At 38.9% G+C, this 12,754-nt stretch overlaps 1 protein-coding gene across 19 annotated transcripts in view; it reads left to right on the forward strand.

The window, feature by feature from the left end:
• Nucleotides 1–12,754, forward strand: part of LOC128215787 (calcium-dependent secretion activator 1-like) — a 96,673-nt gene that overhangs the window by 24,926 nt on the left and 58,993 nt on the right. For all 19 annotated transcript variants that reach the window (XM_052922357.1, XM_052922364.1, XM_052922359.1 and 16 more), the window contains 3 exons: nucleotides 588–684; nucleotides 7,119–7,352; nucleotides 8,937–9,073. In XM_052922357.1, coding sequence (XP_052778317.1) covers nucleotides 588–684; nucleotides 7,119–7,352; nucleotides 8,937–9,073 — 468 coding nt within the window. The remainder of the gene's footprint in view (nucleotides 1–587; nucleotides 685–7,118; nucleotides 7,353–8,936; nucleotides 9,074–12,754) is intronic.

A 12,754-nucleotide genomic window follows, 5' to 3' on the forward strand; every position in this document is an offset into this window, starting at 1 on the left:
TATTTTTCTTGCACCTTTTACATTCTGCCTGTTTGGTGTCAATTTAGCAAATGTTTGTAACTTTGATTTACAGGTCGTGATTACATCATGATGTTAAAGTATCACAAATATTGTTGTGTTTTAAATAAAAATAATGCTGTCTTTATTTCTGAATAATGCCCTCTATATTTCTGAATAACGTCCTCTATAATTATTTCTGAATAACGTCTGCTAAATTTCTGAATCATGTACAAATATTTCTGAATAACGCCCTCTATATTTCTGAATAATGCCCTCTATATTTCTGAATAACGTCCTCTATAATTATTTCTGAATAACGTGTGCTAAATTTCTGAATCATGTACGAATGTTTCTGAATAATGCCCTCAATATTTCTGAATAACTGCCTTTATATGTCCTCTATATTTCTGAATAAAGTCCTCTATATTTCTGAATAAAGTTCTCTATATTTCTGAATAAAGTCCTTTATATTTCTGAATAACGTCTGCTATATTTCTGAATAACGTAGGTATATTTCTGAACAACGCCCTCTATAATTCTTAATAAGCCTATATATTTCTGACTTGTGTCTAATTTTCCCGTCGCAGGACCACACACAACACCTCGTTGTCAAAGATGGACATCTCGGAGGATAACGAACCTGGACTTTCCAAGTTTGACGTCGTTCTCTCCTTTACACTGGAGGTAAGGCTCTTATCATCCTTTATCTGCGCACGCTGCATGCGTCACAGCAACCTTGTACATATTTTACATAGGTGTCAATGCTTCAGAGTGGGCTCTGCATATTATTTGGAAGAAGGCACTCACTCTGCTTATACTTGTACAATAGTATTGTGATCAAGCTGGAGTTCCTTTCCTGGGTAGAAGCATGTACTTTTTTTTGCCAGCTTGACAGACCAAGAATCCATGATGGAGTTTGAACTCACAATCTCAGGGGTGAGAAGTAGACAACTCTTACTCTCACTGGGTTAATAATAATGGGTGAAATAAAATAGTGTGTTGTAGCAAGAGTCATATTAATGACCCAACTTGACCTCTTACCTTTCTCGTTTGAACCTTCAGCAATGAAATTTGGACCATGTTCATAGTTTTGAAAAAATGTCAATGTTGTTCAAGGATGATCTAAACTGTGACATTTTGAGCTACTTTCTAATTTTTTAAGCCACAGCATCAAAATTTGAACCATAAATACAGTTCAATAACTAATGTTTTTCTGTGATGACCTTGACTGTGACATTTTGACCTATTTTCTTATATTTGAAGCTACAGCAATGAAATTTAGACCATGTGTGCAAATCTTAAAAGTTTTTGTCCCGGATGACCTACTTTCTTATTTTTGAAGCTTTAGCAATGAAATTTCAACCATGTGTACGGTTTTGAAAACAAATATCAAAGTTGTGCTTGGATTGACCTTAGCCACTACAACATTTGACAATACTCGATCAAAGTTTAACCCCTAGTTGCATTGCCATAAACCACTAAACTCATTCATTCTCATAAAAAAGCAAAGGTTAAAAACTTTACCGGTGATCATGGCCCTCTTGTTTGTTTCATAGTTGAACACAGAGCAGTACACAGCTAACCCCTTAACAACAACTTTAAAAAAAAACACACTATCTGTTAAAAATATACTTTGATATACTGTTATTCAGACTACATATCCTGTCAGTCTCTTTAAAGGCTTTGATATACTAAAATTAACCAATAGAATAAAAGCAGAGAAGGAAACTGATGCCTGTTTTATCAAAAAACAAGTACAAACAATCTATACCATTGCAGTTGCCTACAAAGCACTGAAGCAAAGCACAAACCATAGCTTCTGACTGATGTCTGTCATCTGATTGCATTGATTGAAAGTATATTGGCAGAAACCTGCTGCTTTGGAGGTTGGGGAAGTCTGAGTAATTGTGCTAAATGGTCTGGCTTATTTACTCAGTTGTTGACAATTATGGTTTGCAGAAATGTTGGGCCAGTATGCAAATATGCTGGGTGTCCAATATCCGATCAATGTTACAGGGACTGAAAGTAGTTGGATCAGTGTTACTATTTGATACTTGACTGTATTTTAACATTTATAATTCAATTGTTCTTCACAAATGTATTATAAAACTGTTAAGATTGTCAGATTTTCTAAATATGACAACACATCAAGTAGCAACGTTGTCGGACCTACAATTGTCCCTCTGTGGAGTGTCGTAAAAAAGGACCATCATGCAGGGCTCGAATTTAAACTTTTTTCCTACTTGCAAGTGGGTAAATGTTTTACTCACATTTTCAAAAAGTTACTTGTCTTTTTTTCCCAAACTATTAAATTAGGTTAATTAAGCATTCTATGCCATATAATAAAGTAACAATGTCAATACAAGTGAGTTATAGTTAAAAGTTTAATGAACAACATGCCAAACATTACTTTTTCATAAAAACACAGTCATGACAATATTCTTTTAATCAATAGAACAATAGACTTTATTCTGACCTTTAATAGTTTATTTATATCTGCAGATGACACATTCAGAGAAAAAAACAACAGTGGATTTTCCTTTGCTGTACTTGTCTGTTTGTCAAGGATATCACTGTGTAGGAATTTTGTGCACTGCAAATGTGTACTGCGTCATCAAAATTGGCACGCCGATCAGCGTTTAAAGCTTACCTGTTATGAGTTGTTAAGCGTCTATGCGACAAAGTATTCGTTTGTGTACTCATTCTCGTTCGTACTCTGGTATTTTGTTTTGAAATACAGGACTTGCAAATTTTAGCAAGTAGATTTTTTATGAGGTCGCTATCGGCAAAACTGACTCGCATTTAGCGAGTATGCGAGCTTAAATTCAAGCCCTGTCATGTGACAATACTATATTTTGCCTTACACTTTATACTATATTTGCTTTAGAAAATAACTGGAAAAAATAGCGTTACATACCATACCAAAAAGTTTTAATTTGTATATTCTTATGCCCCCAAAGGATGGCATGTAGTAATCACACTTTCCCTTCGTCTGTGCATGCATGCAAACTTCACAGAATTGTCCACCACCCTGGGAAGGTGTGTTGTGCATAAATTTGTTGTTCTTATTTGGAAGGTCAAGGTCACACTTGAAGGTCAGTGGTATATAATATGGTTTTTATGCCAGTAATTTGTATCTCAGCCATAACTTTCCAATTATAAATGGAAATCAAACTTTTTTTAATTGTGAATTACTGTTGAAAGGTGTGTTACACATACAATTTTATCTCAAAGGTCGAGGTCACACTTGGAGGTTTGTCAAGTCCCAGTCTTGTCTCTGGCTGTGTTGATCCCTTTGCTCAACTTGGTGCAGCCATTTTGTATAACATAATATAACATACAGTTTTACAGTTTATTCTGATGAAACAATGTACAGCTTATTATCAATTATGCAATATTTTTAAACATACATGTACATGTATTATGTAATGCACCAGTCAATTGTAAACGCCCCCCCTTCAGGGGAACAGATGGTAAAATCCCCGCCAAATCCCCCCGCACCCCAGGGACCCTAGGTGAGGCCCATTCCTCGCTATATTTAAAGCGAAGACAAAACCACCGCATTCACCTGGCACTGCGGGGCCACCTAAAAGGTAAAAACATGGCCCATTTCCCCGGCTATCCCCGGTATAACCCCGGACCTGGGGGGGCTGTGGTTACAATTGACTGGTGCATAAATGGTATATAATTATAAAATAACATTAAAATGATACAAACATAGAATGCAAAATAACAATAACGATTTGTACTTGTCAGCTTAGAGGTGAATTGGATTTCACTCTTACAGGGCCATATTGAGGAACTTAGTCACATTCTCTTGTTTAATTAAGTATATTACTCAGACTACGTACACTGTTAGTCTCTTTAAAGGCGTGTGCTATTCTAATCACACAATACCAGTACCATATATTTCTTAGAATTTAATGCTTCTGCCTGATTTCTTGCAATAAAATAACATTTTACCCCTGGTGATCATTTATAGGGCATGGCTTTGTTTGTACATGTGAAGAAAATCAGATTATTTCCCACTTTAATGATGAGTTGTGTTGTTCATGGTCCTTAAGGGAGTTGAGCCATGTAATAAACATATTGGTGCTTACAAATGTTAAGGGTGTAATTAATAGACTGTTGCTGGAAAATTGTAAATGTTTAGAAAATTCTTGTGAAGATTCTGGAAGCATTCATTAAAGCGTGATAGGATATTTGTGATAAAAAATGAGTCACTACACACAGATGAGTAGACAAATGGTAACAGATTGATGTTTCATTACTATGGTGTTGTTTCATTAAAGATTTATTAGCAAATATATTAAGGCTTAAAAAATAACCAATTGGTTAAGGTTAACCGTACCTACCTACGGAATCCATTTTTATAGTCATTTTGAAAAAAAAAAAAGTAAAAATAAAGTTGTTATTTTTTTATTGCTTTTCAGTATGTAGTTTAAAACCTTAAAGCTGCACTCTCACAGATTGAATGTGTTGACAACTTTTTTATTTTTTGTCCTTGAAAGAACCGATTTATGGGAACATGCATGGAAACCAGTCATATAAGACTGCTGACAAAATTAGATTGCAGAGATATTATGTTTAAAAATTCATGTTTTATGCATATTTCTTAAACTGTTAGTAACGGTTTTAGCCATAAAACATTAATTTTGGACGGAAATATGAAGATCTGCGATCTGATCTTTTGTCAGCAATCTTTTATCACTGGTTTGCAGATATTAGCGACAAAAATTGGCTCATTCCAAGACAAAAAATGAATGACAAAACGGTGAATATATGAGAGCATACATGCCATATCCCCCGGAGGGGGATAAAATCCCCCGGAATTTTGACCCATCCCCCGGTCTCCCGGAGGGGGATGAAAATCCCCCGGAATTAAAAAGTGTTTAAAATTACGCAAATTTATCACAGGGTTTAATTATATATGCCTGTTTACAGTTATAATGCCCTTCCTGTCCTGAAGCTTAATTGGATTATCAACTGATGGTGTGTTTTAACAACACCTATTGGGTGACACTTAATAAATCAGCAGGGCACATTTCATGCATTGTTTTGATTGAAACTGACAGAATTTGCGTAAGAAATGTCAATTAGACTAGTCAGATAAAAGGTCGATTTTCATTGGTTAAAACTATAATTTTTATCCAATCAGAGAGGATGTAACAAATTAAAGCGTTCTTCATAACATGTGTCATTGTCATCAAAAGAATTAATAATTTAAAGGTGACTGTAAATTATTCAGTAAAGAAAAGGATTAAAATAACTAATAGACAATGCTGTTCTTTGTTATGCCTCACTAATATGTTTACATACATGACATTGACCTTCATCGCAAATATCGGAAAATAACAGAACTTCCAGAAGAGAAACTGAAAGTAGACAATTCTGATGAAATGACTTTTATTTATTTATTATGGTGATGTTTTTTTGTTTGTTTGTTTTTTTATGAATGCCAAAAGAAGATATGTTTATGAACTTAATAAATTATGCGTTTGCTTTTTATCAGAAGCAAACAATTCTGACTATTTGGGAATTGAAATGAAAAATATTGATAATTCATTCCATTCTCTCTATTAGTCTGAAAGTCATCATTTATGATCATAGGCTGCAAATTTTGTATCCAATTTTAGAGGAAGGTAAGCACATTAAATTGTCTCTGAAACATATTTTTCTGTGAAGTATTCTATTTTGCAAGTGAGTGATTTTATTATGCAATATGGTTGTGTCTTATAAAAATATAGATGAAGTGCTGGAAAAAGGGGTAAACAAGTTGAATTGGCATGTGTGTCATGCCCGTAATGCTACATGGCGATGATAAAAATCCCCTTAAATTGTGGACATAATCCCCTCGGGAGCCTTTCAAAATTATGGCAATTTGTTGTTTTTTCGTACTTGCGTCTTAAAATACTTCGAAATTTTGCCAAATTAGATCTGCTAAAAAATCCCCCTGAATACTACCAAAATCCCCCTGAATTTTCAGACTTTTGAACAAATCCCCCTGAATGGTCTCCAGAAAATATGGCATGTATGTGAGAGTGCAGCTTTAAATGCTAATACAGATGATAACTTCAACACCATTCTCAAATGATGAATATGACATTCTTATATAAAGCATAAAAAACACACAAAAAACCCCAATAAAAAGCCTACCTTCCCTACCTCTTTTTGAAAAGGATATTACCCTAACCAAACAATTATTTTTTTAGGCCTAATGTCATTGAGATTATTTATATGCCTCCTGGCTTGGTGGGCATATAGTTATTGCACTGTCTTGTTAGTTCATCCATTCATCTGTGTCCTTCTGTTTATCTGTGTGTTACAATTTTCCCTCTGAAATAACTTTGGTAATGGTATTTCATTTAAACTTCAAAGAAGTGTGCTCTTATATTAAGGCCAAGCACCATCTTAATGTTCAGAAATATGGATTTCATAGAAATAATTGGTATCTCAACAATATCTGAAAGGCAATTCAATAATTTTTCACACATTGCATAAAAATGGTGCTTTTATCTCAAGGTGAAGGTCACACTTGGAGGTCAATGTTGTACACTATGAGATTTCATAGTTCCAGTAATAATTTGTGTCTCAGCTGTTACCATTTATTCAAATTTCATTCATATTATATAATTTGCAAACAAGTCTGTCAAGCCCAAATCAGGGGCATTTGTGACAAGTGTATCATGTAATCCCCACCTGAATCAAACAAAAAGTCTGTATAGTTATGTCCTTCATGAACATCAGAAACGGTGGCAGTCTTGAAGTTTTGAACACTTCTCTCGTTATGGCACTATCGGTGTGAATACATTTATTTGTGATTTTATGTTGATGTTGTAGATACTATGGGCCTAAATTTATAGATGCTGAACACGGACTGTGTTACAATTATAAACAACTACCAAAAAATCACAATTCAAATAATTAATGAATTTGTTTTGTTTAACTTATTGAATAGAAAGAACTGTTTGCATTACTTGGTCATGGTTTCCATAATCAACATATGTATTGGACATTGTAGTTTTTATCTAAGGTGCATTTAGTTGAGTCTCAATAGTAAATTTTTCAACTATATATTATAAAGTATGGTATAAAAAAATATGATTGAAAATCTTTAGGTCCATGTAGTCGAAGTGAAGGGTCTGAAGTCGTTGGCGCCAAACAAGATCGTGTACTGCACGATGGAGGTAGAGGGTGGGGAGAAGTTGCAGACTGACCAGGCGGAGGCGTCGAAACCATGCTGGGACACGCAGGGCGACTTTACAACCACACACCCACTCCCCGTTGTCAAGGTGAAACTCTACACAGAGAGCTCGGGCATGCTGAGCCTCGAGGATAAGGAGCTCGGGAAGGTGAGTGGGTAATTTTATATGGACTTGCTCCCACTTGTCAAGGTGAAGCGCTAATCAGATAGCTGGATCGTTTTGAGCCTCAGGAATATTAAGAAGCATGAGAGGGAACATGGGAAATAAGATATGGAATTTGAAGCTTAGATTAATTTTCAGTCAGCTGGGGAATTGGTTTAGCAGTGCCAAATTTGGAAAATAAAGAGATCAGTATTTCATAGATTATATAAGACATTATACTTTAAGATTGATATCATCAATTTGGCTTGGCAGTTTAGGCAGATTGTAGAAGCTGGCGATGCAAGATGTGTTCTTTGGGGAAAAAAGTTTACTTTCAGTATTGTTAAAAATATTTTTCATGAATTTTATTTGGAACGTTTTCAGATAAAAACACACATATACACAGCCACACCACGCACAGAACGATATAAGCTATGATATTAAGCAGTAGTTCATAAACCAAGCATTCGTGACTTAATAATGTTTCGAGTTAGGTGTTTCATTTAATAAGTGGGAACAAGGAGACGTTATACCTTGATTTCTATTGGATTGGTCATGACATGAATAACAAGCATTTGTTAATATTGTACCTATCCTGTAAGTTAACATGTATATTCACAAATTTGCAGATAAAGGGATAGGGGTGGGTGGGTGGGGTTTACAGCATTTTGTCCTAGATGTCTTTGTTATGTCAATTATGTCAATATAGGAGAAATGGATAAATAAAGTACAACAAAATGCACCATTTCAGACTAAAGATAGCTAATGTCTATTTAATGGAGGACCGTTATAAATTTAGGTTCTGAAAGAAGGGTGCACACGTTCAATGTTGCACCCAGAAGTTACCCCCTCTAAAGTAAAAACTTGATCATAGCCTGTACACCTTCTTTCATCATCAAAATATTATGTACATGTTCTCATTTAAAGCTGCACTCCCACAGATTTTTACAACTTTTTTATTTTTTATCTTGGAAAGAGGAAATTTTTGCGTTAATATCTGCAAACCATTGATAAAAGATTGCTGACAAAAGATCAGAGCACAGATTTGCATATTTCCGTTCGAAAATTAATGTTTTATGGTTTAAACTAACGGTTTAAGAAAAATGCATAAAACATGAATTTTTGAGCTCAAAGATGAAATTCTGCGAACTTATATTTTGTCAGCAGTCTTATATCACTGGCTTCCATGGTTTTTCGCAAAAATTGGCTCGATCCAAGACAAAAAATAAAAAAGTTGTCAAAACGTTGAATCTGTGAGAGTGCAGCTTAAATATCATCATTTTTTCTCTGTTTGCATTGAAATCATTGTAAATATGATAATAATGCTGTAAAAGTTATGTACTAATTCATCATTGCTGGCGTTGCATATTTGCGGTGTTGCAGATTTGCTATTTAAATGATGAGTATAATAATAGAAAATTTGAAAACTTTATACAAAATTATTACAATTGTGTATAGCTATCAAAGAGAATTAAAATTATGCATTGAAAAACGTATCAATATGATAACCCTGAGTACCTATACAATTATACAACTTGTTTTCCTTAGGGCAATATATGGCTGTTGCTATATCCTATCTTTCAATTCCAGGTCGTCTTACACCCAACAGGAAACAGCAGCAGACTTGCAGAATGGCACAAGATGAAGACGACGAAAAACACGTCCGACGACCTTTCCATTAAAATCGCTGTGAGAATGGATAAACCTCAAAACATGAAACACTGCGGGTAACATTTAGCTCCATTGTAACCGTTTTTAACAACTGATTCAAAATGGATCTTTGCCAAAATATCTTAGTGGAAGATCATCCGTTTTTGGTGTGAGAGGTCCTATTCCATCGTACCAAAGCAATACCAGTGGCTCCCTTGCCTGTGGGTATAACCCCCTCTCCCCTTGCCTGTGGGTATAACCCCCTCTCCCCTTGCCTACCAAATACTCCTTCATTTTTCTACCCAAATCCTGCGTAGTAAATGATATAAAACTATGTTGAGGGTCTGCACACCCAATAAAACCAGTTGTGAGTTTCTGCGTAGCACCCTCTTGAGTTATGCTTAATAAGCCTCTGAATGCCACAAACCAAGGGGTGGGGCTGAAGGTGGGAGGAAATGGGGGGTAAAGCCTCTTTTCTGGTGCTTAGGATTTTAATGTGGTATAACAAGGAAGCTTGGAATACATTAAACCAAGGGAGCTTTGCGAAAAGAGAGTATCGCTCCCAGTAGCTGTATTATGCTGTATTTTAGTCTTTGGCGACATTCAGGGATGAAACTTGGCATACAATTAAAATGTTGTTTCTTTGAAATGAAAAGTGCTTTAAACTGGAAATCGAGAATAAAAATCAAAGCCTTTAGGGGTGAATAATATATTAATCTTTCAAAGGTCTTAAATACACATATTCAATGGAAGATATTTTCTGACAGCAGAATGTATTTTCTGGTATTTGATTGATTTGAGGCAAACTATTTGCAATTGAAATGCAAATCTGATTCGATATTTCATTCCTGACACTTTGACAGTGATTCTATGAAACATGGTTCCAACACATGCAAAATCTCTGAGAATTTTCAAGCCCTTTTATCTTGTGATAATAACATGTTTATGTTTGCAACGTTGTTTAAAATGTTCCAAGTATCATTTTCTCTTGCTGTGTTATTCTAGATGAAATCTTAGCAGATGTTTTCTTAGTAAAGTTTGGATGCTTGTTATTGACAATATTTTTTTAAATAAGGCGTACAGATATTCTGCTAAAATATTGTTTTGTTTTAAAATCAGCCTACCCCAGCCACCCACCTTATCTCACCCACCATCACTCACCCAACTTTATCCACCTACCCTCTACCACCTATACTCACCCACCTACCTTCTCTCACTCACCCACCTTTATCCACCTACCCTCTACCACCTATACCCACCCACCTACCATCTCTCACTCACTCACCTTTATCCACCTACCCTCTACCACCTATACTCACCCACCTACCATCTCTCACTCACCCACCTTTATCCACCTACCCTCTACCACCTATACTCACCCACCTACCATCTCTCACTCACCCACCTTTATCCACCTACCCTCTACCACCTATACTCACCCACCTACCTTCTCTCACTCACTCACCTTTATCCACCTACCCTCTACCACCTATACCCACCCACCTACCTTCTCTCACTCACCCACCTTTATCCACCTACCCTCTACCACCTATACCCACCCACCTACCATCTCTCACTCACCCACCTTTATCCATCTACCCTCTACCACCTATACTCACCCACCTACCTTCTCTCACTCACCCACCTTTATCCACCTACCCTCTACCACCTATACCCACCCACCTACCATCTCTCACTCACCCACCTTTATCCACCTACCCTCTACCACCTATACTGACCCATCTACCATATCTCACTCACCTTCATCCATCCACCTTTACCCACCTAACTTCACCCACCTACCATCTGTCACCCACCTACCCTCTACCACCTATACTCACCCACCTACCATTTGTAACCTACCTTCACCCACGGACCCTCGTCCACCTATACTCATCCACCTACCATCTGTCACCCACCTTCATCCACCGACCCTCTACCACCTATATGCACCCACCTACCATATCTCGACTACCATCACCCAACTACCCTATACCACCTATACTCACCCACCTACCATCTCACCCACTTTCACCCACCAACCTTCTACCACCTATATGCACCCACCTACCATATCTCGACTACCATCACCCAACTACCCTATACCACCTATACTCAATCACCTACCATCTCACCCACTTTCACCCACCAACCCTCTACCACCTATATGCACCCACCTACCATATCTCGACTACCTTCACCCACTTACCCTCTGCCACCTACACTCACCCACCTCCCTTCTCTCACTCACCTACCTTCACCCACCAACCCTCTACCACATATACTCACCCACCTACCATCTCTCACCCACCTTCACCAACTGCCCCCTACCAACTTTACTCACCCACCTACCCTCACCCACCTACCTTCACCCACCTACGTTCACCCACCTTCCCTCACCCACCTACCTTTACCCACCTACTTTCACCCACCTACTTTCATCCATAACCCCCAGCAACCTACCTTCACCAACCTACCCTCACCCACCTACCCTCACCCACTTTCCCTCACCCACCTACCTTCAACCACCTTCCCTCACCCACCTTTACGCACCCACCTACCCTCACCCACCTACCTTCACCCACCTAACCTTACACACCTAACCTCACACACCTACTTTCACCCACCTACCTTCACCCACGTACACTCACGCACCTACCCTCACCCACCTTACCTCATACACCTACCCTCACCCACCTACCTTCACCCACCTACCCTCACCCACCTACCCACAATCACCAACCCTCACCCTGTTACCCTCACCCACCTACCTTCACACACCTACCCTCACCCACCTACCCTCACCCGCCTACCTTCACACACCTACCTTCACACACCTACCCTTACCCACCACCATCCACCCTCCTACCCTCACCCACCTACCCTCACCCACCTACCTTCACACACCTACCTTCACATATCTACCTTCACCAACCTACCCTCACCCACCTACCTTCACCCACCTAACCTCACACACCTAACCTCACACACCTACCTTCACCCACCTACCTTCACCCACGTACACTCACCCACCTTACACACCTACCTTCACCCACCTACCTTCACCCACCTACCCTCACCCACCTACCCACAATCACCAACCCTCACCCACCTACCCTCACCCACCTACCTTCACACACCTACCCTCACCCACCTACCCTCACCAACCTACCTTCACACACCTACCTTCACACACCTACCTTCACAAACCTCCCTTCACACACCTACTTTCACCCACCTACCCTCACCCACCACCATCCACCCTCCTACCCTCACCCACCTACCCACAATCACCAACCCTCACCCACCTACCCTCACCCACCTTACCTCACACACCTACCCTCACCCACCTACCTTCACCCACCTACCCTCACCCACCTACCCACAATCACCAACCCTCACCCACCTACCCTCACCCACCTACCTTCACACACCTACCCTCACCCGCCTACCCTCACCAACCTACCTTGACACACCTACGTTCACACACCTACCTTCACAAATCTACCTTCACACACCTACCCTTACACACCACCATCCACCCACCTACCCTCACCCACCTACCTTCACACACCTACCTTCACAAACCTACCTTCACCCACCTGACCACCACCCTTCACCCACCTACCTTCACCCACCTACCCTCACCACCTACCTTCTCCCACCTACCCTTACCCACCTACCCTCACCCACCTACCTTCAGCCACCTAACCTCACACACCTACCTTCACCCACCTAACCTCACAAACCTAACCTCA

Source organism: Mya arenaria, chromosome 14, assembly GCF_026914265.1.
Source record: "Mya arenaria isolate MELC-2E11 chromosome 14, ASM2691426v1".
Taxonomy (NCBI): Eukaryota; Metazoa; Mollusca; class Bivalvia; order Myida; family Myidae; genus Mya; species Mya arenaria.